The 27282-nt window shown below is 39.9% G+C and overlaps 1 protein-coding gene and 1 long non-coding RNA gene across 14 annotated transcripts in view; one reads left to right on the top strand and one right to left on the bottom strand.

Annotated features, from left to right (window-relative positions):
* LOC147379391 (uncharacterized) overlaps window positions 1–7709 on the bottom strand; it is a 40935-nt gene extending 33226 nt beyond the window's left edge. The window contains exon 1 of one of the 4 annotated variants that reach the window (XR_015160705.1): window positions 7531–7709. This is a non-coding gene — a long non-coding RNA (uncharacterized LOC147379391). The remainder of the gene's footprint in view (window positions 1–7530) is intronic. The other 3 variants (XR_015160715.1, XR_015160714.1, XR_015160709.1) reach the window with 3 other exon arrangements.
* Window positions 7710–7806: 97 nt separating this feature from the next.
* Window positions 7807–20407, top strand: CCNL1 (cyclin L1). 10 transcript variants are annotated; one of them, XR_015160680.1, is made up of 12 exons: window positions 7807–8162; window positions 8447–8521; window positions 9209–9318; window positions 11026–11098; window positions 14986–15106; window positions 16152–16216; window positions 17912–18011; window positions 18128–18232; window positions 18330–18471; window positions 18684–18795; window positions 18893–18991; window positions 19607–20407. XR_015160680.1 is itself a non-coding variant. In XM_086391833.1 (11 exons), the coding sequence occupies exons 1-11, from the start codon at window positions 7860–7862 to the stop codon at window positions 19953–19955; spliced, it is 1581 nt and encodes a 526-aa protein (XP_086247959.1). In that variant the 5' UTR covers window positions 7807–7859; the 3' UTR covers window positions 19956–20407. The 10 variants fall into 10 exon arrangements, 2 of the variants coding, with proteins under 2 accessions (XP_086247959.1, XP_086247970.1); XR_015160682.1 differs by having other exon boundaries at window positions 16455–18011; XR_015160685.1 differs by having other exon boundaries at window positions 16152–16271.
* The last annotated feature ends 6875 nt before the right edge of the window (window positions 20408–27282 follow it).

Genomic DNA, 27282 nt, shown 5'->3' with positions numbered 1-27282 from the left:
CTCCAAATTAAGGAACATGCTGTGAAAGTTGACCTGGAGTCATGAAAAATACCATAAAAGACAAAAATTATAGGGAATTTTTCTAAAAGAGTTGTGACAAGGAAGGGAACAATATGAGGCTCGCTTATTTTTATTTTACAGTGTTCTAAAATGTCTAATGTGGTCCTCAGATTCCCAGAAGTTACCTCCTATTCCCACTAAGAAGACAAATACCTAGGGTGCTTCAGAAAAGCTGATTTCCTATTATTCCTAAAAGTTTCTTAGTGAAAGACTGGTATTTCACTGAAAGAAAGCATACTGAATGCTTATTGGAAATACAAAGCAGTACTAAATGAAGTCAGCTACTAAATTGTTCAAAATTGTAGCTGTCAACCTTAAGAGGAAAATGGAATTTTTTAAATGTCATTTTTAGGGATTTGCTGGGCCCTTTCTATCGGAGAAGGCAATGGCACCCCACTCCAGTACTCTTGCCTGGAAAATCCCATGGACGGACAGAGGAGCCTGGTGGGCTGCAGTCCATGGGGTCGCTAAGAGTCGGACACAACTGAGCGACTTCACTTTCGCTTTTTACTTTCATGCATTGGAGAAGGAAATGGCAACCCACTCCAGTGTTCTTGCCTGCAGAATCCCAGGGACGGGGGAGCCTGGTGGGCTACCGTCTATGGGGTCGCACAGAGTTGGACACGACTGAAGCGACTTAGCAGCAGCAGCAGCAGTAGCAGCAGCAGGCCCAGATAGAGGGAAACAGTAACAACAAAACTACTGGAAAGGTTTGAGGAAATCAATGTTCTTAATATTATTCTGATTTATAGCTCTTGATTTTTTTGAGGCAGTCCAATCACTGGTTCTCTTCTGTAGTGCCAGGCTTACATCCTCCTCTCAGCAATCTTAGCAGGAACAAGCACCTTTCTCTCTTCCCCTGGCCAGGATTACAGAGTCCTGGACTGGCTTTTGTCCTGAACCAATCACCAGGAGGAAGTGTAGGGGTTGGGGTGGGAGGTGCTGGGGAAGAGGTCAGACCCACCCTAACCACCTGCATTGAGAATGGAGAAGCTGTGGGTTCCTGCTGCTGCTGCTGCTAAGTAGCTTTAGTCGTGTCCAACTCTGTGTGACCCCATAGACGGCAGCCCACCAAGGCTCCCCCGTCCCTGGGATTCTCCAGGCAAGAACACGAGTGGGTTGCCATTTTCTTCTCCAATGCATGAAAGTGAAGTCGCTCAGTCGTGTCCGACTCTCAGCGACCCCATGGACTGCAGCCTACCAGGCTCCTCCGTCCATGGGATTTTCCAAGCAAGAGTACTGGAGTGGGTTGCCATTGCCTTCTCCGAGTGGGTCCCTAGGGAAAAGGAAAGAAGGGAGACAATGCCAGGCAGGCTAAAACACAGATGTCCACTGTTCTTCGCTCTCAGTCTCGTATGTCTCTGTCCTGGACCTGTCTCCCTCTGCCTAAAATGCTCTTCCACACTCACCCTTCAGACAAATACCTATCTAACTTTTAAAACCTAGATCTCACATCACCTTCTTGTTACCATCTTCTTTGTCCATAAGATTACTCTTCTCTCAGAACCATTTCTGTCCTTTGTCCCTATTTCTATTATTAGACTGAATTAGATTTGTTTTCAAAACAATTAACTGCAATTATATAAGTAATATCTATTCACTATCAAAAAATTTAATATCACTCAAAGAGTGGCCCATGGGCAGGCACCAATCTGAACTGTTACAGTCATCAATCAGTACAGAAATTGAGAGCAAGTGTCTAAAACTTGTTACGGCAATTTGACAGAACTGTGTCTGTTGCGTTTTAATTTCATTTTACTGGTAATTCATTTATATGTGGTTAATGTACATGTCGGAGAAGGCAATGGCACCCCACTCCAGTACTCTTGCCTGGAGTAGCCTGGTAGGCTGCAGTCCATGGGGTCACAAAGAGTCGGACAGGACTAAGCGACTTCACTTTCACTTTTCACTTTCATGCTTTGGAGAAGGAAATGTCAACCCACTCCAGTGTTCTTGCCTGGAGAACCCCAGGGACAGGAGAGCCTGGTGGGCTGCCGTCTATGGGGTCGCACAGGGTCGGACACAACTGAAGTGACTTAGCAGCAGCAATGAGCATGTGCTAAGTTGCTTCAGTCCTGTCTCACTCTGTGCGACCCCATGGACAGTAGCCCACCAGGCTCCTCTGTTCATGGGATTTTCTGGGCAAGAATACTGGAGTGGGTTGCCATTTCCTTCTCCAGGGGATCTTCCGACCCAGGGATTGAACTCGTGTTTCTCTCAGCTCCTGCGATGGCAGGAAGATTCTTTATCACTTGAGCTACCTGGGAAGCCATTAGTGGTGAGAAAACAGCTTAAATTATTGTTTAACTAATTTAAGCAAAGTCAGTAATTTGCCTCAAGTTGCATGGCTACTGAGTGACAGTAATTTCTTTTTCCCTAGTAAGTTAACTCCAGAACCTCCAGTACTTTCTGCTGTTGGGTTCCACTTCCTCCATACTGAGATTAGCAAAAGATGTAAAATCACCCAATGTGCTCTAAAGCCTTACTGCTCAGAATAGCTCTTAGACTGGCAGTATCAGCATCACTTGGGAGGATTTTTTAAGAAATGGGGCTTTCAGGCTCCACCCAGGTAATCTGTATACATCTTAAAGTTTGAGAAGCATTTCTTAAAGAATACCAGGAAATGGCAGATCTCATTGCATTAGCTTTCTATAACTGCTATTTAAAATTACAACAGATTTAGCGGCTTAAAGCAACAAAAATTTATACTATTTTACAGTTTTTCAAGTTAGAAGTCCTAAATCAGTTTCAGTGGGTCAAAATCCAGGGGTTGATGGGGTCACACTTCCTTGATGTGGTCTGTTTGGAAATCATGCCAATAAGCTCTTTAAGACTGGCTGACCAGTTTCTGACATTAAATATTATGAATAAATCCATCCAAAGACTGGCTTGATTGGATTATTTGCAATCATTAGATATTTACTGAGTAGCTATTTGCAGCCTCATCTTTGGACCTTAGTTTCCTTTTCTGAATAAAAGAGATGAGACTAGATACTAACTTCAAAAGCAAACCTGTGGTTTCGTTAGCTTTACAGTTTATCAAATTGGCACTGGCCTTTTAACTCTCAATCACACATGCCGTTTCTGGACACACCTCCAAATACTGTCTCAGAGCCTCTGTCCACACTCAGTCACCAAACGACATCACTGTACAGTTTCTTTGAGTTCCTGTCCCCTTACTGCTACTCTCTGGGTGTAGCAGTTCCAACAGGCCTCCTGGTCCCCAGCCCAGGCCTATGTAGAACAGAGGTTGTGGGCTATTAAGCGCCCTGTGAGGACATAGAATAGAGCAGAAGTGGAAACTTGACTGATCTAACAAGTGTTGCAAAAATAACAAGATAAATTGGGACCTGTAGCTTCTATTAGGGAGAGGGCTGTGGTGGTAGAACAGACACTCAAGGATAGACTGACCTCTAGATGGAAAGAAGGCAGGACCAGGCAGCCTATGGAAGGCCCTGGGAGAAAAGCACGCAGGTCAGCCTGCAAGCTCTGATAAGTATCTGCCATATACACAGTGTCTTATAGGTTTCTGTGGAGAATGTCAATAAATGCAAAAATGGTCCTGTTTTTAAGGAGTCAATAAACTCACCCATGAAGTACTCAGGTAACTGCATGATAGTATGGAATCATGTGCCAGAATGTATACTAGGAGGGAGTCCAAAGAAGGAGAAAATTAATAAAAGGTAGATGAGGTGGAGGAGGCTCCTGGCAAAAGGTAGGGAATTTCATCAGTATCTCAAAAAAAAAAAAAAAAATCATTTAACATAAAGGAGGAGTTAGAATATTGTAGACATGAGAATGGAAGCAGGGTTAAATGCAAAATCAGGAAGGTAAACAACATATTGGTGAGGAGACAGGTCCAGCTGATCTTGGTTCAGGTTGAGACGGGAATAAGGGGAGGTGGCAATGCGATGAGGAAATGAGTGACAGGGCAAGTTCAGATTGTGGAAAGCCTCAATTGCCAAAAAGTATTGATTTCTATTATCTCCAGCTTTTTTTTTTTTTTTTGAGGAAGTGGAAAAATAAGCTGGTATTTCAAGAGCAATTTAGAGATGTCCCAGGATGAATTAAGGATGGGAGAGACTGGAGGCAAGAAGACCATTTAGAAAGCTACCGTGGTGGTCCAGGCATGAGAGAACAGTAGACACAGTAGAACAGACAGGCAGATTCAAGGAAGGAACAAGACTCAGTGACTAAAATACAATAAAGAAGAAATAACCAGAGAATAGTCTGCGGTTCAAGATGTCTGAATAACCAGAGTCAAAGAATTTTAGACCTTGCAAGGGCTCCAGTTGGATCACTTTATGAGAAAATGGGTGGTTGTTTAAGTGTCAGAACTAGTTCTCCACAGAGCCAGCAGTGGGATGATCAGGCCAGTGTTACAAGATTTACCAAGCAGTACATGCCTAAGTGTTAATTACATATAAATCATTTTCAGTCCCAATCACTGGACCGCCAGGGAATTCCCCAGAATGACTCTTTCTAATGTTGAAAAAATGTGATCAGAATGTGTTATATGACAACCTGATCAGAATGTGTTGTCATATAACTGCCACAGGACTAAATGAAAAATAGAATGTATACTAGGAGGGAGTCCAAAGAAGGAGAAAATTAATAAAAGGTAGATCAGGTGGAGAAGGCAATGGCACCCCACTCGAGTATTCTTGCCTGGAAAATCCCATAGATGGAGGAGCCTGGTAGGCTGCAGTCCATGGAGTCGCTGAGAGTCAGACACAACTGAGCAACTTCACTTTCACTTTTCACTTCCATGCACTGGAGAAGGAAATGGCAACCCACTCCAGTGTTCTTGCCTAGAGAACCCCAGGGACGGGGGAGCCTGGTGGGCTGCCGTCTGTGGGGTCGCACAGAGTCGGACACGACTGAAGCAACTTAGCAGCAGCAGCAGCAGCAGCAGCAGCAAACTCAGGGTCAACTAGGAGGGCTGCTGTTAAGAAAGAATGTACAAAATATTTGGAGAAGGGAATGGCAATCCACTCCAGTATTCTTGCCTGGAGAATCCCATGGACAGAGGAGCCCTGGCAGGCTGTAATCCCTAGGATCACAGAGTCTGACATGGCTGAGCATCTAGCACTTCAAACTTCAACTGGATGCAATTTGAAGTATAGTCAGAAAAGAGTGGGAAGTGGACACAAAGTAGTAGAATAGTTTGAGTGGTTATGCACTTCTGGAAGTTACTGCCAGACACAGGAGGAGGTCAACAGAGAAGTCCACTGGGAAAAGATATCAGGAGTAGAGCAAGCCACCCCTCCTTCTCCCAGAACTCCTCACTCCTATGCTTGTGAACTTTTTTAGATTAATTATGGACCTAGAGGTTAAAAATGTATTATAAAATAATGGGTTGGCCAAAAAGTTCGTTTGGGTTTTTCCTTACAAACTTTTTGGCCAACCCAATACATCAAGACATCACCAAGTCAGCTTACTTGAGAAGCATGGTGGGAGATTCTCTAAATATTAGAAAAATGTTACATTAAGAAATAGTTTTACATTACTCTCATTACAAATACAGGTGATGATTTCACTGAAGCTTAGTGTTTTGATGAAGCATATTACCAATTAGGTTTTTTATTTTTTTCCGTTTTTACTTTGAAATAATTGAAGCATTCCCCACTTGATACTATCTGACACAACTGCATACTAGATGATCAGAACCAGGAAAATTGCATACCATCAATTAATTTTTAAAGATTTCAAAGTTGGTTACAGCATTTTAGATCCCTGCTGAATATTGAAGAGGACGTTTCCCTGGAAGCAGCCTAGTCACAAAGGTGAAGGTGAGGAGCAGAGAGGTCAGGTATCTCGATTTGAGCAATGTTTCTCAATCCTGGTGAACATTCCAGTCACCTTCACTATGGGCAAAATTCAACCACTGGCTGGGGCTACTGCAAATCAATAAGACTACAAGTAAGACTCAGGCATCAGTATGTTTCCTCTGGGTAATTCTCTAGTGGTTCAGTGTTAGGACTCAGTTTTTTCCACTGCTAAGGGTCTAGATTCAATCACTGGTCAGGGAACTAAGATCCCCACACACTGCTGTGATGTGGCCAAAAATGAATAAAAGCGCTTCTGAAGATCCTTAAGTGCAGCCAGAGTTCAGAAATACTGGTGTAAGGTTGATTTAATGCTTTTTCTAAAATGAGGATTTTGAATATGTTTTGCTTTTGCGATGTCACTGACAAATATTTCAATGTATTCAAACTCTCTTTGCTCTATTTACAGAAGTTTCAATTCGCTTTCTATAATTAATCCAAGTAGGCCTTAAAACTGAGCTGTATAATAGGCGATGGGGCGTCTCATCTCCAGACCATGTCTCCTAGAGTCAGGCGTGGGATAAAAAATGGAGTAAACCCGGACATAGTCCTTTTCCTCCAGCTCTAGCTTCTAGTAGTTTGGATCAGTATCACTGTTTTTATTTCAAACTTCAGGAAATTTGGAGAACTACGAATATCACAGAGAGAATATATCTATCTATATATAGATAGATAGATAGATATCTGTGATATTAGAATATATATATCTCCTTTACGGAGAAGGCAATGGCACCCCACTCCAGTACTCCTGCCTGGAAAATCCCATGGATGGAGGAGCCTGGAAGGCTGCAGTCCATGAGGTCGCTGAGGGTCGGACACGACTGAGCGACTTCACTTTCACTTTCCACTTTCATGAATTGGAGAAGGAAATGGCAACCCACTCCAGTGTTCTTGCCTGGAGAATCCCAGGGACGGGGGAGCCTGGTGGGCTGCCGTCTATGGGGTCACACAGAGTCGGACACGACTGAAGCAACTTAGCAATAGCAATAGCAATATCTCCTTAAGGAGATCGATTTCTCCCATATTACTAATTGCAATAACCACGCAGGAATACAGACTCCCTTCTGGGCATAATCAAATTACCTCTGTAAGGGTTCGCCCTATAACTATTTTTGGAAACTAGGGATTTTCCAGATTATCGAAAGCTGTGGCGCTGTCACTGGCTCAGGCCTGTGTTTCATAATCTAAGCCGCTAAAGCAGCCGCCCTCGCAGTCAATACGAAGCCTTCGCCCTACTTCGATACCTCTGGGAATCAAGGGCTCATCGGGGAGCTTTTTTTTCTCCCTTGGAACCGAAGTAGTTCACATTCTTGTTTACTAAAAATACCGTAAAGCAACCGTCTCCAGATTCCTCGCGGGTCACTTTAAATTACAAGTTCGTCCGTACACGACACTGGAGAAACCACTTACACCCACCAATGCGGGCGAAGGTCGATCCGACGCCTCCCTTTGTACTCGCTGAACCTGCGCCACCCAAATGCGGAAAGTTAGGAGAGGAAGAGAGACGGGAGCACACAGACGCACGTTCTAGAGAAATTATCAAAGCTGTGCTGGAGTTACAGTAAATTTGCGGATTCGAAGTTGGACATAAGGTATCTCGTAAAGCTCCCTTATTACTCTTTTGATTAAAAATATTACGTACGAGGCGAGGCGGTTTGAGGTTGTGTTAGTAAGTATACCACGTCCCCAGCCACTCTAGGGAACCAACGGGGAGGTCACCCAGGTCACCGACGGTCCCACCCAGAGGACTCCGCTCACCGGCCGGCGCGGGCGTAGGCTCCGCGGGCGGAGACAACGCCTGAAGGGACTAGTTGGCACGCCGGCCGGGCGTGGTGACGTCAGGGCGGAAGCGCACGCTGCGTGAAGCGGCCAGAACCCGGCGGTCACGGGAATATCCGTCGCGCCGAGAACGCTGGTTAGTCTCACTCCGGGTTCCGGCTGCGTTGGGCGTGCGTGCAGCTCGCTGAGACTATGGCGTCCGGGCCTCACCCGACCGCGACCGCTGCCACCGCCGTCTCATCTGCTGCCCCTAGCGCGGGCGGCTCAAGCTCCGGCACGACGACCACGACGACGACCACGACGGGAGGGATCCTGATCGGCGACCGTCTCTACTCGGAAGTTTCGCTCACCATCGATCACTCGCTGATTCCGGAGGAGCGGCTCTCGCCCACCCCTTCCATGCAGGACGGGCTCGACCTGCCCAGCGAGACGGACTTGCGCATCCTGGGCTGCGAGCTCATCCAGGCCGCCGGCATTCTCCTCCGGCTTCCGCAGGTCAGTGCTCAGGCCCCGGGCCGACAGGCGCGCCTCCCCTCCCCACCTTCCCCTTCGCTGCCTCCCAGTACTACCAGGGCCCGGCCGCGTGGGAGGTCACCCCCTGGGCCTCTCCAGCCGCGGGTCGCAGCCAGAGCGCGGGAGGGCGCGTGCGACGGGAGGATGGCCCAGGAGCTGTTCGCGGTGGGGAGGGGGAGGGGAGTGAGCGGAGGCACAAAATGGCGGCGGCGCCTGGTGCGGGCCCGCCTGACCCCTGCGCTTCCGTTCTCTTCTCTTGTCTGCAGGTGGCGATGGCAACGGGTCAGGTGTTGTTTCATCGTTTTTTCTACTCCAAGTCTTTCGTCAAACACAGTTTCGAGGTAAGCAGGGCGGGGGCGGGTGACGGGGGATTTCTCCATCCGGAAATGGGAAGGAAGGAGTGGGTAGTGTCAGCGGCCAGCTTTGCAGAAAGGGAGTGGTTAGTTGTAGGCCTTTGTACCTAGCTCTCACCCATAGGGGAGTAGGGACTTTTGGAGAGGATTTGAGAACCAGAAGATGGAGCCTGAGCCCAGGTGCCTTATTATCAAGAATTTGCATTTTCAATCAAATGGAGAGTTCCTGTGAGATTGAGATTGGCTCCGGTTTTAAAATTAAGGGGAATAAGGACTTCCCTGGTGGCTCAGACGGTAAAGCCTACAATGTGGTAGGCCCGGGTTACATCCCTGGGTCGGGAAGATCCTTTGGAGAAGGAAATGGCAACCTCCACTCCGTACTCTTGCCTGGAAGATCCCATGGAGAGAGGAGCCAGGTAGGCTACAGTCCATGGGGTCGCAAAGAGTCAAACACGACTGAGCGGCTAAAGTTTGTTTCAGGCAATAAATAAAAAGAAACGTCACACTAGCCTAAATCTATGTCCTAGAAGTGTCAACTGCAATTTCATTTCACCAAATGTCCCAGTTTTTTTCATTAGAATAAGTTCTATAGACTTTGAGAGGGGCACTTCTTTCTAACTTTACACCTGCAGTGCCATAATCTAACAGCTTTTTATTGGCTCTTTTTTTTTCCAGATTGTTGCCATGGCATGTATTAATCTTGCATCAAAAATCGAAGAAGCACCTAGAAGAATAAGAGATGTGATTAATGTATTTCACCACCTCCGCCAGTTAAGAGGAAAAAGGTAAGATTGGCATTATTGAATGCAGCATCTCTTGCTACTACTGAACTGTGCACCAATCATATCAAAACATTCTTTCCTCTCAAAACCGATGTAAGGGAAAACTGACTTTAATTTAGGTGTTAAAATTCACATAGGAACACACTGATACTTCATAATTTGAAAAACCACAGTTAACCAGTTATCTGAAGTTTGTAGAGGCAGTTGCGTTTATGGACAATCCTAACAGTGCTGTGAAGCCAGTCCTGTGGTTTTAAGATTAAACAAGAAAGGGAATATGTTTGTCTCAAGTGTGAGTGTGTTCTGTAAGTTATTTTTCCCCTCCCTTCTCTGTAAGACTGAAGGCTGGAAGTTTAAACACTGCAGTTGAAGTTAATATTGTGGTGAAGTTTTGTGTAGATTGTCTTACCACTGGAAGTTCCAGTTAATTCTTTACCAATTGAGGTTGGCTTTTGTTAGAATACTTCTCAACATTGAACTACGATATCCCCCATAATACCGGATCTGAAAGGACTGCAGGATGATAAAGTTTGGAGTCAAAGGGATTAAACAGGTATTTTGTTTTGGTCAGGTAACAGTCTCAGTGAGTGGGCTGCATTTAGATAGGGCATTTATCTGATCTAGTAAGAAAATAGAAACCGAAATAGTGTTGTTTTATAGGTGGACACCTGCTGACATTTTATGTGTTCCTGTGAGGCAGTACCAAAAAGCTTTAGTTGCAGTGCTGCTTGTGTCTACAGATGGCTTCTCATACTAGATGCTTCTAGTACATACAGTGCAGATTAGTTCTTCTGTTCGCTTTTTGAGGAAGTTGTTGTGATATTAGATAAACTTGTACTGAGTATGAAAGGAAGTCAGTTATAAAAAGATTTTAAGTCATTTTGGGGTTGGGCATTGGTTAGTACCAAATTAATAGCTTCCGTGAGTGGTCCTTGTTAGTTGAATCTGTAAATTGTTGGTAATGGAACTATTGAGAGACAAGTGAGTAGTAGCCTTGAAATGATTAGTCCATCCACTTAGATTGAAATGTTGTTACCCAGATAGTTTTCACAGTGGTTTTCAGTTTTCTTACATTCTATATTCTGTTCTTTTCTCATTCACCTTATTTCCAGGGATAGACTTAACTTTTTAATTGCATTTAAAAATGTCTTCTAGCTTCTTAGTGAGGAATCCCTGAAACTTGGGAAGTTTTCAAATTGATAATTTAGTATGGTCTGAGCTAAAATGTATATTTAGATCTAGTTGATTGTTAAGGGTGTTTAAACAATGACACTAATAAAAAGGTTCTTTAGTCAAAGGATTGTTTGCTTAAAGGAAATAGTTTTCTGTTAGTATTCTTTGAACCATTTTGCTATTATCATTTATTATCTACTTTGAAATTTTTCTTTGAGATGGAATATTCTTCCTTGATGTTAGAGTAGGTTCTCTTAACTGTGAAAACCTTGGAATTTAAAACATCTCACCTGATTTGACTGTTGTGTCGGGTTTTTTTTTCCCCCCTTTTGATCATTATCAGAGAAATCGATTGTGTCTCAATCTTAGAAGTCTGATTACAGCATGAAATTTAAAGGGAGTTGTTAATTGCATGGAAGCCTTTTTTAGAAAGCAGGATATAAAAGTGTTTCTATGCATATTACAAGTTTACTCAGACAGGTAGCTTGTATATGTTATTAACTTCAACTCTTTTTTCCCTTGCAACCGACTATACAGCGACCAGCTACATTTACCAAAGCCTGGGTGATGTGGAGTGGTACATAGCGATGAAGCTGTCGTCATGGCAACAGTGAGTGAAGTATCGAAAATCCCCAAGGAGAAGCCAGTGCTCTGAGAATAGGTCACTGGAATCGGGGACTAACAGGTTGGCCACTGGTGAACCATTTAGAAAAACTCCTGTTTCTTGTTATAAGCGTTTGTCTTTGCTGTCCAAGTTATTAGAACGATAGTTTAGTAATTTTTTAGATTAATGTCATTAGAAGAGTACCATTAATATCACTTTAGCTAGGTAAAGTGTTTCAGTTTGTTTTAATGGTATTATTTAATTTAGTTCATGCATAGCTTTAATTTGTAGTATGACCTTGCTAATAACAAGCATCAGTTTTGTAGCCTTTAAAAGAAGTTGCTGTATTTCAGTGCTGACTATATATTAGAATTACTGGAGGAGCTTTTAGGAAAAACTGATGCCCAAGCCCCATTCTGAATTATGTGATTTTTTTTTTTCTCTCTTCATTTTTTTTGTAGTTTGAGAATGTTTTTTTAACCTCAGATTTTTTTTTTCATTTCAGCAGTTCCCAATTATAGTTTGCTTTTGAGATGCAGCATATTCCCAGCAAGTTAAGGGTTTTCTGTAGTTTTAAGGCACCTAGCTAGCTTCATACTGTAAGGCTTGTCTAAAAGAAGACAAATACTCAAAGACTGCAGCAACCCACTTATTGGTGAATGTGGTGTGGTATTTTCAACATGCATATACATCATAGATTAGAGTTAGAACGGTCTTAAGTGATTTGTCATTTAGTCCATTCTTCATCCAGTTTATTTTGGTGGCTCTAAAAGATGGCTTTCAGTTTGTTTAAACACTGCCAAAGAAAGAAAGATTCTTTGAAGTAGGAATTACAAATTTCTGTATGTTGAACAGTCTGCCTTTTTGTACTAGTGATCTCCTTTAAGTACAGTCTCAAAGAATTTGTTCCACATTTTCTTGGTCCTTTGTACCCTATGAGTAAGAGAAACCATGTTTGAATCTCCTCCTAAATTTGTTATTGTGGTTGTATTTTTGAGATCATGCTAAAGGAAATATAGCTAATCTTAGACCCCATAATAAAATTCAAATGATCAAAACCCAAAATTTTGTACTAAGATTAAACTTGGAGAATTGTTCTTCTCATATAAATTAATCTGAAAAAGTCTGTCAAAAGCAGAGGAGTAGGAGTTAGGTTTAGGTGGTTTTTTATCATGAGAATTACTTTTTTCTGAACAGATGAAAGTTTCTTTTAAGCAGGTTTTTTTTTAAGATTTTAAAATGTTAACCTCTTCAAACTTTTATTGGAAAGAAAGTTTACCTAATTGATGAAGAAATTCTAGCAAACCTTAATTAAATTTGATGTGCTTGTTGCCAGGTAAAGTATGAATAGATACTTTGTTAATACAAAGAAACAATTTGCTTAGGCAGTTTGAACCTTTTCTTACTGCTCCTATTTGGGGATACAATTGTGATACAAAGTAATCTTTGTAAGTAGTATAAGTTACATGTTCATTGAGCCTCCTTTCATTGTGAGGTAAAACCACTTCTCAACAGTGAAGGTATCAGATTATGTACATCTACAAAATTGACTTTGAAGATTGCAAGCAGTTACTGTTGCCTAAGCAAGAAGTTGAGTAGGTAGTTGAATTGAGTAGGTAGCGGGTTTGGTTTCCCTGATTAGTTTAATATTGGGATTTTGACACCAAAAAATGTGAAAGTAAAGATTATACTGAATAGATAGAAAATAACTAATCTACTTAAGTAGAATTAGTAATTAAACCTGATTAAGGACCAGATAATAGCCATAATACAAATGTTGAGTTGGTTGATTGTAAGAAAATGAATTTCTAACAGAATTTGAAATAAACCCTTAAAGCAAGTTTGATAAGAGATACAATAAATTTGTTCAACAGAATTTGAAATAAACCCTTAAAGCAAGTTTGATAAGAGATACAATAAATTTGTTCAACATAAATAGGAAAAAATGAAACAAAATTTTTCATAATAATTTTATAAGGATTCTAATGGTACAGTGTACTGTTTGAGTTGCACCTTAAGTGTTAAGGTGGTGTGTAACTATACCACCAGAGGTATTCTGTCTCCTAATGAATATCTGATGAAAGGGTCATCAGATAACTGGTCCATTGGTTAAAGAGTTGGTTAAGTAGATTTCACTTTTCCCCAGATTTCCTGTTATAACATTTGAAAAATCATAAACCTTAAGATCTTGGAACACATTTTAGTGTACACATTTGTTTCTTAGTCACTAAGTCGTGTCCAACTCTCTGCGACTCCATGAACTGCAGCACAACAGGCTTCCCTGTGCTCATTTGAATTAAATTTGATTTTTTCCAAAGAACAGTGAACTTGTAGCCTGTTTGTCCTGATAAAATAGGTTCATTATTTATATTTTTATGTTAGAAATCAGTCCCCTTCCCAACTGAAAGGTGTGGCTTCATTTCTCACCTTTCAAAGCTGTAAGAACTGAATTGAGTGAAGGCCGCTTTCAGCATTAACAGGCTGTTTTCCATCTTGTCAGCTTTGCCAACTTTTGTCTTATATCCAACTTGATAGTATAGCAAAGCTAGAAATAGTTTAGTTAAGCGTTCCGGTTTTATAGTTTGAAACAGGAGAAAGGAAAATAAATATGACTGCTGATTTTTTTACTCTGGTAACATACATTACAGGGTAATATAGCTGATTTCAATTTCTTTTTTGATTTTCAAGTGGATCTGTAGTGTAAAATTATGAGATTAAATTTTTTTGTATTTGGTGTCCATAGTAAAAGGAGAAGGGGGGACAGTGTTCAGAAGGACTATCTTTAAAATGTTGTGTTCTGCCTAGAGCAAAATCTCTTGAATTTTTTAGCTGAAAATAAGTATGGGGGAAAATATTTACATATTCTACCCATGTTAAAATCAGCTTCTAAATAAAAATGTGTTTTTTTGTTGGTTGGATCTAAGAATGTAACAAATGAAGGACATTGGTACATTTCATACACTTTAAGAAGAGAAATTCTAAGTCCTGACTGACTTCTCATTAAGAAACTAGTTTTCAATTTTAAGACTTAAATTTAAGACAGTTTTTTAATTGAAAGAATTTTTCCCCCAAGCACTGAACCATAGATAAATCGCCTCTCATAACTTTTAAGCTGTCAAAATTTTGGTCTGGCACAGAGACCTTATGTGCTGTTTTAGTTTCTTCATTATGGTTGGCCCTCCCTTCTCTTTTGCATTGTTTACTAAAGATGCTGCCTGATAACTCTGAACAAATTTAGGCCTGGTTTTATTGATCACTTTGAGTGTTAAATTGGATTCTTAAAAACATTTCTTTGGTAATTGAGCTGAATCTTTCGTTTCCAGATTATTAACAGAGACTCTTAGATCAGTTTATTTAAATGAACTGCCCATTTAGGGGAATCTGAATTAGCTACCCACCCTATTTTCCTCTAATTTTAGTTTTGGTCTTAAACTAATCATGAGTTGATATTCTGTAAAATCACTCTAATCTTATGAAGTCTTTGTAATACACATCTTCAAGAGCTATGAAGTCTTTGTAATACATATGTTCAAGAGTGCATTAATTTTGTTTCTAGTCTATGTAGACTAATGAGATTATGAAAATAAATCAGGCTATCTGTTATGTAATATAATACATCTGGATGAAAAAAATCAAGGATACAAGTAAGAGCATTAGACTGAAATTTTTTTCATTTCAGCGTTTTGTTAGTAAACTAGGAAGTGAGTCTAGAAAGTATATATTTAATTAGCATAACTTGGACAGCACAAGATCAATGCTTTTAACTTGTTTGCAGGAGTTTAAAAAGCTGGTTTCTGTTGCCAATAGTTGGTTGGAAGGGAAAATGGAGATACCACAAATAAAATTTTTGGGATGTGCAAAACAGTTTTGATTTTATTTCTTACAAACTATAGGACTCCAAGCCCCCTGATCCTTGATCAGAACTACATTAACACCAAAAATCAAGTTATCAAGGCAGAGAGGAGGGTGCTAAAGGAATTGGGATTTTGTGTTCATGTCAAGCATCCCCATAAGGTGAGTTGTAGAATACAGAAATTACATTCGTAAGTATTAGGGTTTTGTTATTTTTAAAATATTATTTCCTGCAAATTTATCTTTGAGCACTAACCATTGGTTTTAAAAAGCAACTTTTTGGACATTGAAATGATCAGTAAAATGAGAATCAAAGTCCTGGGTTCAAGTCTTAACTTTTTATTGTGTGGGTGTAGATAAGTTCTTTTTGCTTCTGAGGTAACCCAATGTTCATACTAGAGAATGGAGATTTTTACATATTAGCCATGGAATGAATAAACACATGTCTGCAGAAGTACCTGGTGGTGTGTTACCCTGTTGTATAGTGAAATGGCTTAGAGTGTGTGGCTGCTCACTTTCAGCATCATTGAGTGTTTTTAGGTTTCTCCAGTGTCTCTTGGCTTCCATAAGCTCAACATAAGCCATAGCACAATGATATGAGAGCTCTGGGGGCAGGACCATCTGCACGTAGAAATGTGTTTCTGCCATTAGCTGTGTGACCTTGGCAGAAAACTCCGTGCCTCAGATTCCACATCTCTAAAATTGTGAAATGAGAATGATGATGATAATGGTCCAGAAAGATCTGAGCTCAGGTAAACTCAATTGAGTTTTTAAAATTTATCACACTTTAGTATGGTAAGCTTCACTGTAGAGAGGTTTGGTTACTTACTATAATACCCACTCTGAGTTGTGCATAGTATGCACCATACACATTGTGTAACTTTAAAACCGTCTCTAGGGCGTTTGTACCTTTGGAAATTAAGTGAAATAATCAGTTCCTGTCACATGAAAAATTAGATACTGTTCTTAGATGATTTAACTTCTTTTTTCCTGTACAATTTTGGAACATTTCATGTCCATGTGAACTTTAGTAACATAAAAATCTACATTGACTATCAGGTACATTTTAGGTTGGTCTGTATTATTCATGCAGTTTTTATGAATTAAAACTTGCTCCTAACATTTTCAGTTACTTACGTTCATTGAACTCTGTACTTTGAAAGAACTTCCAATATGCTAAACTAAGTTTTTTTCCCTTGTTCTTCAGATCATTGTTATGTATTTACAAGTCTTAGAATGTGAACGTAATCAAACCCTGGTTCAAACTGCCTGGTAAGTTGCTTTTTTACATTTCTTTCCTAGCCAGGAAAACAGAAGCAGAAATAAAGTAAGTTTCATTTTCCCTTTCCAAAATAATGAGATAAGTTTGTTTTGGTGCTTTTTGTTTTTTTGTTTTTTAATCAAAAGGTAAATAATGCTTATTTCTGCTTCCTGTTTTCTTGGCTTGACTAATTACTTTTAATGGAGAACTCAATTTAACTTTGTTCTTTTTTCTACTCTTTAATTAAAGGGTAGTCCATGATGGTAAGTCATAGAACTCTGCCCTCTGCACTTCAGCCCATGACCTCAGGATGGCCTGATTGGCTGCCCTGCTCTCCAGCCAATCCAGTGCAAGCTCTCATCCGAGATTCACTGAAGTGGTCCATATCCATCTGGCAGCATCTTCTAGTTCTGTCGGGTTGTCAAAAAGGATTTGTATATTTGTTTCTAGAAGTAACTATTCACATGCCTATGTATTTAATGTATACCTGTAACTATCAAAATGAATAGTTCATTTTTGATAGATTTGTTGTCCAGCCATTATGACTTTTGTTAGGAGTTTGACTAGATTTCTATTTTTAGTATGTATAGCATGAATTCTACCATTGGAAAGAGCAGCTTAAAATGGGCACCATCCCCATTCTTGATGAATGTATAGCTGCTGGGCTATTGGAGGCAATGGTATTAGAAGTAAGAAGTACTGCATTTTAAAGAGCTGTTAATTTTAACATAGAACTCTAAAACTTAGATTTTAGAGATATAGATGTGTGATTTGTAGTGCTGACTTATTTAAAGTTAAAACAAGGAGTTTGTGGTTCAGCCACAACTACTGTCTTAAGACTGTTGATGTGCAGTACTTAAGTGATGTAATTCTTATGTTCTGGACTTAACGACTGCCATGCTTCTTTATTAGTAATACTAGAAAAGTCTCATTGCTTTTATAAAATGCATGACTTTAATATATGTTCTATAGATTTTTAGCAGTTTTCATGGGTTACGGACTTTTAAGAAAACAGTCTTTTAGTTTAACCTTTTGAACAATTTGTAAAATTTATTTAATACTTCAGGAATATTGTGGGGAGGGTTCACTATTAAAAAAGTCCAGTGATTTATTAACTGAAGTAGTTACTGCTTTTATTTATATTTAGTCATACTTGTATATAAACAAGGCTGTTATATATATTATTTGCTCTTCACTTCCCAACCTAGGTTTTCTGAACTAGCTTAGTTTTCTTAATTTGGTGCGTGCTTACTGAAAATGCCTTTTTATCCCTATCACAGTATTGAATTTTTGAAAGAACTTGATTGACACTGCTTTTCATTGTGGATAAAGGAGAGAGATGGTCAATAATTAATGGCTTGAAGTATTGTTGGAGTGGTTTATCATTTCTGAAACTAATCATGTCAGAACTTTCAAAGCATTGCTTTTCATAGAAATATGTTTTTTTAAAAAACTGTTCTATGTGGAGTAATAGTATGGAATTATTTTAAAGGACTTCGGTCCTATTTAGGAGACATGAAGAATGATTCTAGTGTTAAATTCTTATCTCTTACTGCTTTTGAGTTAAGAATTGTTATATGCTAGAATACTGAAAATACAAACATGAGAAGAAAAAAGAATAAAGTAGATTGAGTCTCCAATTTTATGTAAGGGTCAGAGGAACTGATTTGTTTACATACAAAGCTTACGGTTGAAATATTTTTCAGGAATTATATGAATGACAGTCTTCGAACCAATGTATTTGTTCGATTTCAACCAGAGACTATTGCATGTGCTTGCATCTACCTTGCAGCTAGAGCTCTTCAGGTAGGTGCATATAGAGAGAGACGTAAATCTTGTATAGTCCAATAGGATAAATCACAGGAATTAGCAGTTCTAATAAAAACAGTGAAAATTTCATCTAATCTGTTTTTATGGTTTAGATTCCATTGCCAACTCGTCCCCATTGGTTTCTTCTTTTTGGTACTACGGAAGAGGAGATCCAAGAAATCTGCATAGAAACACTTAGGCTTTATACCAGAAAAAAGGTAATTCTGTTTACCAGCACTTGTGTTAATATTTTGTCAGTGCTAAGAGTGTAAACTTACGTAAAAGAGAAATACTAATTTCATTTTCTTCCAACAGCCAAACTATGAATTGCTGGAAAAAGAAGTAGAGAAAAGAAAAGTTGCCTTACAAGAAGCCAAATTAAAAGCAAAGGGATTGAATCCTGATGGAACTCCAGCCCTTTCAACTCTTGGTGGATTTTCTCCAGCCTCTAAACCATGTAAGGTTAATAACTTAAGCACTGAATGTGTGGTTATTAGAAAGTTTTAACATTTCACAGTTGCATAGAAACAGTGATGTTAAGCTATTCATATTTTCTCTCTTGACAGACAACTAAGGACTGATAATTGAATGGTACTTGGTTACATTTAGAAACTTATTTGGCCTTCTGTATAATCTAATAGTTAACATGCCTTAATATTCTTTTAAAAGCATCACCAAGAGAAGTAAAAACTGAAGAGAAGTCACCTATTTCTGTTAATGTGAAGACAATAAAAAAAGAACCCGAGGATAGACAACAGGCTTCTAAAAGCCCTTACAATGGGTGAGTATACTTGAGTTAGAAAAATGGCCTGAGGAATCTTTTTATGTATGTAATTTCTAACACTATGTACATAACTAAAAAATTGTGTTTTTTTAAGTGTAAGAAAAGACAGCAAGAGAAGTAGAAATAGCAGAAGTGCAAGTCGATCAAGGTCAAGAACACGATCACGTTCTAGATCACATACTCCAAGAAGACAGTAAGTAAACACTTTGTTGGGGAAAGCAGTCTTATTTGGAGTCTTAAAAGGTTATGGCTTAAAAAAAAATTGCACGTGGACTGTTTTCAAAGTTAGGCTAGATTTAATTCAGGGTAAATTGTCAGAAATGAGTTTGGAGATATGCTCTGTAGGCATGTGGCTTTTTTGTTTCGTGGTAGTATATGGCATTCTATTGTAGTTTTGCTTTTGTTTTTCTGGAGAGGTGTACGGCCTGGCCAACCACTTACTACTAATGAAGAATCAGGTTAACTATAGCTAAAGAATTTTCCCTAGTTAACTTTATAATTAGATGGCCAGCTACTTGTGGCTCTTCAGTGGTTCTTTTGAGTATATGGGAGATAATTCAATAAATAGCTAGGACACTGTAAAAACGAATTACGGCCTTCCTTAGAATATAGACGTAATATATTAAGGTTTGTTTAATATGTTAACAGGCTGAAGGAGAGGTAGTGAGGGGTGGGGAAGTTTATTAAACATCTTAAGTCTGGTCTGTCACTGATACAGTGGTTTTGTTTTGAACCTGCTATGAGCACCACCAAAAATATTTGCTCCCAGTAGAAACTGACTCTCAACCTCAAATTTTTATTATCTAAGTTATAATAATAGGCGGAGTCGATCTGGAACATACAGCTCGAGATCAAGAAGCAGGTCCCGCAGTCACAGTGAAAGCCCAAGAAGACATCATAATCATGGCTCTCCTCACCTTAAAGCCAAGCATACCAGAGATGATTTAAAAAGTTCAAATAGACATGGTCATAAAAGGAAAAAGTCTCGTTCTCGATCTCAGAGCAAGTCTCGGGATCACTCAGATGCTGTCAAGAAACACAGGCATGAAAGGGGACATCATAGGGACAGGCGTGAAAGATCTCGCTCCTTTGAGAGGTCCCACAAAGGCAAGCACCACGGTGGCAGTCGCTCAGGACATGGCAGGCACAGACGCTGACTTTCTTCCTTTGAGCCTGCATCAACTCCTGATTTTGCCCATCTACAGTGTGATGTATGGACTCGTAATCAAAATATTAAAAGCAAACTGATTAGGATTTGATTTCTTAAACCCTCTAGGTCTCTAGAAACACTGAGGACATTTTCTTTTGAAAAGAACTATGTTTTTTGGGTTTTTTTTTTTTTGCACATAAAATGCCCTAGCAGTATCTAATTGAAAACCATGGTCAGGTTCAATTGTAATTATTATAGTTGTGTATTGTTTATTGCTATAAGAACTGGAGCGTGAATTCTGTAAAAATGTATCTTATTTTTATACAGATAAAATTGCAGACACTGTTCTATTTAAGTGGTTATTTGTTTAAATGATGGTGAATACTTTCTTAACACTGGTTTGTCTGCATGTGTAAAGATTTTTACAAGAAAATAAAATACAAATCTTGTTTTTCTAAATTGCTTCAATCTTATTTAAATAAATTATTAAAAAGAAAAGTTTTTGATAGTAAAATGCCTGTACTGATTTTCTGACAGACCTGTTTCTTTCCTTGTTATATAAAGTTTGAGATTAAAATGTAATTCTTACCTGCACTGGGAGCTTTCGTAGAAATCTTCCTTAGATAGGTGGAAAAAGCAAATGGGTTTGGTCCAACAGTATAATGTTACATGTTTTTTACATGTTTTATTGTAGCATGAAACTTAAGTCAAAATTTGATTTGCACATAAATGGGTACCATAAGGTTATTTAAGTCAGGTTTAAGTACTGTTTTGAAGGTGAGCAAATCAGAATTTTCAACAGAATGGCAAATTAAGACCAGTTATTCAGCTTTTAAGTTTTTCTTTAGGTATTTAGGCTAGGAACTGAGCCCATCCCCCAATTCCTCCCCCTGGGGCCCCCATCCTGCCTGGCTGTTCAAAGGAATATGTGATCACAAAAAAAATCCAGAAGTCGTATAGCCAAGGGTATTTTTAAAATTATTTACTTGAGAGTTCCCTAATATTTTGGAAGTCAATTTAGAGACCTTAAAAAAGCCATAATAAAATATTGCTTTATAGTTAAGTTTTCCATTAAAATTTTCACCCATCTTGATTACTTACCTTGTCCACTAGACTTGGCTCCAAATGATTTGTTGCTGTTTCAAAAAATCAAACACACCCACAAAGAGATGAAGATTTACTGCCATAAGGATGTTTAAAGTAGTTACAACTTCTGAAGAGGACTCCAAAGAAGATTTCCAAATACATTCTGCTATGGTGGGCAGTGGGGCTGGAAAAAGTAGAAAGCCTCACAGGGAGACGAGATTTACTTGGAAATAAAAATGTCGGTATGGTGCTTAAGTCATTTACATTCCTAACTAAAAACTAACATGGCCTAGCATGATCTCAGAGAAGTCAATCGCAACCCACTCCAGTGTTCTTGGCTGAGGGATACCAGGGACAGGGGAGCCTGGTGGGCTGCTGTCTATGGGGTCGCACAAAATGGGACACTACTGAAGCGACTTAGCAGCAGCATGACCTAGTGTAAATGAGCAACTTCTGGAAAGGTAATAGTTCATTGTTGTTTCTACATGTGCTTTTATGACACATATTGCTGATCTGTAACAGTATTTCTAAAGAGCTTAAACTGCCTCTAAATAGTGACATTTCTTTCCAAGGCCAACATTGAAGAAAGACAAATGACCTGTTGAACAAAGACCCTGTTGAAAAATCCTGAGTTCTTAATAGTGTAGCAACTCTTACTGTATCCTTGTTTGTAAATAGCATGTGGGTGAAGGGCATTTGTGAAGATGGAAGATGCAGAAGATAGACCTGCATGTGAGGTAAGAGCTGTATGTTACAGGTTGCTCTGGAATGATTACTTTTTTCCTTCTGCCCTAATTTTTGTGCTATTCTTTTCTGGGAGTGAATGAATTTTTTTTAACTTTGTATGTTAGAGTATAGCAGATTAACAGTATTGTGATAGTATCAGTGTCTTGTGCTGTTAATGAATCAGTTTTCTAGGTTCTTGTCAAGAGTTTAGGCTCTTACCAGGAGTTTAATAATCTTATGCTGCTGAACCCACATTTAAAAACTTAAAATTATGGGGAAGGTCAAGTGAGTACCCATCTCTCAGCTCCAAAAACAATAATCAATTCTAGGTCAGGCAACCTTTTTACTCTAACATCTAACTTAGTATTCAGGTTTCCTGTTTGTTTATAATTGGTTTGTTCAAACAAGGTCTGTATTTGGTTTTAATCACAAGTTGTCCATCTTTTTTCCCCCTGAAAAATTGGGTCCTTTGTCTTGTAATTTTCATATTCTGGGTTGGCTCACTGTAACCCTGTGGTGTCTCTAAACACTTTTGTTCTTCAGATCCCAAGGTTGGTTATTTTGAAACACAATTGCTGCCTCGTTCACCAGGTATCTCACCTAAGTTCCTGATCGTAAAACGTTACTGCTTGTATGTACATCAGCAATCTCATATGTATGTGCCCCATTTGTATCTGTTCTCTTAACCTTTGTTTCCCACTACAGCTGTACTTCTGCAAATAAGATGTTATTTGTCTTAATAATTCTTAATACAAGTCCTATTATGTTATAGAATATTACATTTGTCATTTACAATTGGCATCTTAACCCTAAAGACAGACCAGTGGAATTCTTAATCTCCTTTCCATTTTAAAATAATAAAAGTAATGACCTCTTTCCTGAATTTAAGTTGCAGCCACCTCAGGCGAAGAGTTGACTCACTGGAAAAGATGCTGACGCTGGGAGGGGTTGGGGGCAGAAGGAGAAGGGGACAACAGAAGATGAGATGGCTGGATGGCATCACCGACTCCGTGGACATGAGTTTGGGTGAACTCTGGGAGTTGGTGATGGACAGGGAGGCCTGGCGTGCTGCGGTTCATGGGGCCACAAAGAGTTGCACACGACTGAGCGACTAAACTGAACTGACGGCTTTAAATATTGTCACTGTTAACATCAGTTGTTAAACCCATATTTATGCCTGCTATCTGCATCAAAAGCCTCCTTTAAAATTTTGAAGTTTTTTTTTTTTTCATGAAAATATCCAAAAACAAGATAATTTCATAGTAACAAATAATACTTGTTTGTCCCAAGAGCCAACTCCTAGCTCACCATGTGGAAGTGTTCAACCTTTTGAGACACCATGGACTGTAAGGGTCCGCCAGGCTCCTCTGTCCATGGAATTCTCCAGGTGAGAATACTGGAGTCGGTTGCCATGTCCTCCAGGGGATCTTCCCAACTCAGGGATTGAACCTGGGTCTCGTGCATTGCAGGCAGATTCTTTACCCTCTGAGCCACCAGGGGAAGTAAAGATTAGATTTTTAAAAAATCATGTTAAAAGAAGGCACACATTGGGAGCTCTGGTTAGTGCTGAGATAGAGAGTGTCAGGCAGATTGATAAGGAAAATCATCTTCTCCCCTACTGGGAACACTGGAAGGGGAGCAGCTTTCACCATAGGCCTCGATTCCCTGTATCCCCTAGAATTAGTCACTCCTGTAGCTGGAAGTCACAGCTCATTGTCTGTAGCCATGGGAACTTGGCCCATTTCTGGGCTTTCATGTCATTTCTGCATTCAAGTCATTCCTCTACTAAGGTGACCCGGCAAGTCATTTAAACTCTTGTCTGCAAACCGGCCCTCGTAGCATTGTGCATAGTATATGTGTTAGACATAATGGGGTTCTAGTTTTTACCTTTGCAGTCCAAACAATTCATGTTAGAAAGCACCCAACTACTTAGAAAAGTTTGAAGTCTATGTTTGCTGTGAACACAATTCAAAAAACATAGCTGTTTCAGAATACTACCTCACTGAGATTAACAGTAGAAGCTTTTCATAATTAAAGCATGAAGTCAGCGGCTGTCCTCTTGACCCTTCTGCTTTTTGCCACCTCTGCTCAGAATAATTCCAACCCAGTTCTAAGAACAGAGGAAGTTCCTCCCCTGCCTTCTTATGTCATCAAATTCCTTTCCCCTGTATCAACTGTCATCTCTGTAGTATCTGTAGGTCTTTGCCACAGCCCTTCAAACTGTAGCTTAATGATCTATTTAAAACGTTAATCATATGTTGCTCTAATACATAGTTTCCAAGCGTTTCTCATTTCACTCTACAAACCCTTGACTTGGGCTGTATAAGGTCTGACCTTTGCCAGCTTCCTCCATCCATCAACAGTGTTTCCTCTTCCTCAGGTGTGCCCCTCTATTCCAAAGTCTTCCCATTTCCTGTCCTCCCTGCCTGGGATGCCTTTCCTCCAGATCATCGTTCAGGTCCCCTCTCCAGAATCCTCTCTCCAGAAGGGCCTTCTTTCACACCCTATCTAAAAACAAGCCCCTCTGACAGCCCCCCTTCATGTTCTGTTCCTTAGCTAGCCCTAACTTTTTCATAATGCCTGCCACTACCTGGACTTCCCTTATTTTGTCACTGACTCTCATTATTATTAATAGAGTATAAACTTTGAGAGAGCAGCAGAACTGTGGTTCGTTCATTATTGTAATGCCCCTTATCTAATCCTACAGCAATGCCTGACTTGTATTAGGATATGCAATAAAAATAATGAGGAATGAATTTTACAAACACTAATTCACTGAGTGGCACTTTTCAGCCCTCATCTTTCAAGTTTGAGCATGTGTTCTTTTTCCAACTGCCCTTCTATGAACATGTCTATTCCTTTTACGAGGTTCTAGTGCTCTGGAGCTCACAGACTAAAGCAGACAGATAAACAACAGCCCAGGGGTAGCAAACTGGTGGGCACTGGGCCACATCTTAGCTCACACACCAGTATTTGGTTTGAACAATGTTTGTTTTAGGTGAACTATTTGCTAACATTTTTAAATTTGGAAATACATAAAAACCTAGGCCTCCAACTTTTCTAAAAATTAGAATACATGAAATCTACAATCCCTCAGGGCAACAAATGACCCCACCCCAGCAGCCTTCTGGTTGGGGTGTGCACACCAGTGTGGTATATTTCTGCCAACTCCCTCTTAATTGCAACAGCAAAGCAGGTGTCAACTGACATTCATCACTGTTGATGGGGGTGTCTTTCTGGGATCCTGCTCCTTTTACTCACAGATGTTACCTGCCTGAACCTGACATCTCAAAGATAATCCAAGACCTATATGAACCCCCACATCTGTGAACATGGCACTATGTACCTAGGCTCCTGGGTCAGTTGAAAATCAGATTACTTATTGTGCCCAACATCTCTGCTAGTTAACTGCAGTGCAATGTGTTTACCTTTGCAAACTGGAATTCCTCACTCAAGCAGTTCTTGCGTTGCTGCAGCACTTGCAGAAAAATTCCATAAATGGATTCTTCTGTTTTTACACAGAACGTGTGATACATCAGGTCTTTGTACAGAGCACAAGGCATGTCATAAATCTAAGCCACCGTGAGGTAAAATAATCCACCCTTAATTAGGAAACTAATTTTCTACTCAAAATATATTCTTTCTAGGGCTTTTTCAAACAGACCAAGTTTCGTTCATTTGACAAATACTGCAACCTAGACTAGTGTTGACATTGTTTAGTCATGCTCACAGCCATTAGCAGACTATGTGTTTTTTGAGCTGTGTTGCCAATATCTTAAAAATATACACACACATTCGGGGGTGTGGTATAGTTGATTTACAATATTAGTTTCAGGTATACAAGAGTAATCCACCATTTTTAAAGGTTATGCTCCCATTTATAATTGTTATAAAATAATTGGCTATATTCCTCATGCTGTACAATAGCTTATTTATTTTATACATAATAGTTTGTACTTCTTAATCCCCTGCCCCTGTCTTGCCATTGCCCCCTTCCCTCTTCCCGTTGGTAACCACTAGCTTGTTCTCCACTGTCTGTGAGTCTTTTTTGTTAAACTTATTAGTTTTATTTTTTATATTCCACATATAAATGATACACAGTATCTGTTTTTCTCTGACTTATTTCACTAAACATAATGCCTTCCAGGTTTACCCATGTTGTTGAAAATGGCAAGATTTCAGTCTTTTTATGGTTAAGTAGTATTCTATTATGTATATATATGCCACATCTTTATCCAGTCAGGTGTTGATGAACATGTAGGTTGCATCCATGTTTTGGATATTGTAAATAACGCTGCTGTGAACATTGGGGTACATGTATCTTTTTAAATTAGTGTCTTCATTTATTTCAGATCATGTCATAGTTCTATTTTCAGGTTTTGAGGAACTTCTATAATGTTTTCTACAGTGGCTGTACCAATTTATATTCCTGCCAATAGTGTACAAGGGTTCCCTTTTCTCGCCATCCTCTTCAACATTGGTTGGTTGTGGTCTTTTTGATGTAGCAGACTATATCTTATACACAACTGAAATTGAGTCAACAAGCTTCAAAACAGTCAAATTGCAAATGTCAAGTTTCTACTGTGATTACATATATGCCTGATGAAAGCTTTTCTGAGAGGTTCCTAACTACAGAAAGAAGGGCAAGGAGAGAGGGGCTTCCCTGGTAGCTCAGTGGTAAGGAACCCGCCTGCCAATACAGGAGATGCAGGTTTGATCCCTGGTCCAAGAAGATTCCACCTGCTGTGGGGCAGCTGAGCTCATGCACCACAACTACTGAGCCTGTGCTCTAGAGCTGGGGAATCACAACTACTGAAGCCTGAGCTCCCTAAAGCCCACGCTCCACAATAAGAAAAGCCACCGCAATGAGAAGCCTGTGCAGTCCAACCGGAGAGCAGCCCCCGCTCGCCGCAACTAGAGAAAAGTCCCTGCAGCAAGAAGATCAACACAAACCAAAATAAATAAAAAAGTAAAGAAGGGCAAGGAAAGTTGATGTCTAGAGATATGGCAGATACCTACATACAATTACCACCTACTTGCAGGGTACTTGCTATCCAAGTGGAGACAATTTTTTTTTTTTAAGGTAAATAACGTCCAAAATAATCCTGAGTATATTTGGGGACCAAGCAAGCAGTACACAGAGCTGAGCTAAAGAAGGAGGGACTGCTGTGGCCTCGTGGCTTGGAAATTTCAGAGGACAGGGAGTGCGGCTGGGCCTGGGATGGACAGGATTTAAAAGGATAAGGAGGAAGATGTGGTGTAATCTCAAGGCAAGGCTCGATGTCTGGACTTGGATAGCTGGGCGTGCACCCCAGGACAGACATGAGGCTTGTTTGCTCTGACAGGAAGGGCTTGTGCAGGAAAGAGTGCACAATGTTGGAGCAGAAATGGTGAGGCTTATGGATTCAGATTGCCTGGGGTCAAGGCTCAGCCTCTCTACTCACTAGCTGTCTACGTTTGCACACTACTTAACCACTCTAAGCAGTCACTTCCCAGCCATAGAATTAGTCATGAACCTGCTC

The sequence above is a fragment of the Bos grunniens genome, chromosome 1 (genome assembly GCF_055505025.1).
Source record: "Bos grunniens cultivar Pamir isolate PY7600 chromosome 1, Bosgru_T2T1.0, whole genome shotgun sequence".
In the NCBI taxonomy this organism is placed as follows: Eukaryota; Metazoa; Chordata; class Mammalia; order Artiodactyla; family Bovidae; genus Bos; species Bos grunniens.
This window is presented reverse-complemented; position numbering and strand designations above follow the sequence as displayed.

Bases quoted from the DNA above. Each gene is read 5' to 3' on its own strand.
- CCNL1 (XM_086391833.1), top strand. From the start codon at position 7,860: ATGGCGTCCGGGCCTCACCCGACCGCGACCGCTGCCACCGCCGTCTCA. The intron at 15,107-16,151 runs GTGAGTTGTAGA...CTTGTTCTTCAG, and splicing joins ATGTCAAGCATCCCCATAAG to ATCATTGTTATGTATTTACA. The intron at 18,012-18,127 runs GTAGGTGCATAT...TTTATGGTTTAG, and splicing joins TTGCAGCTAGAGCTCTTCAG to ATTCCATTGCCAACTCGTCC.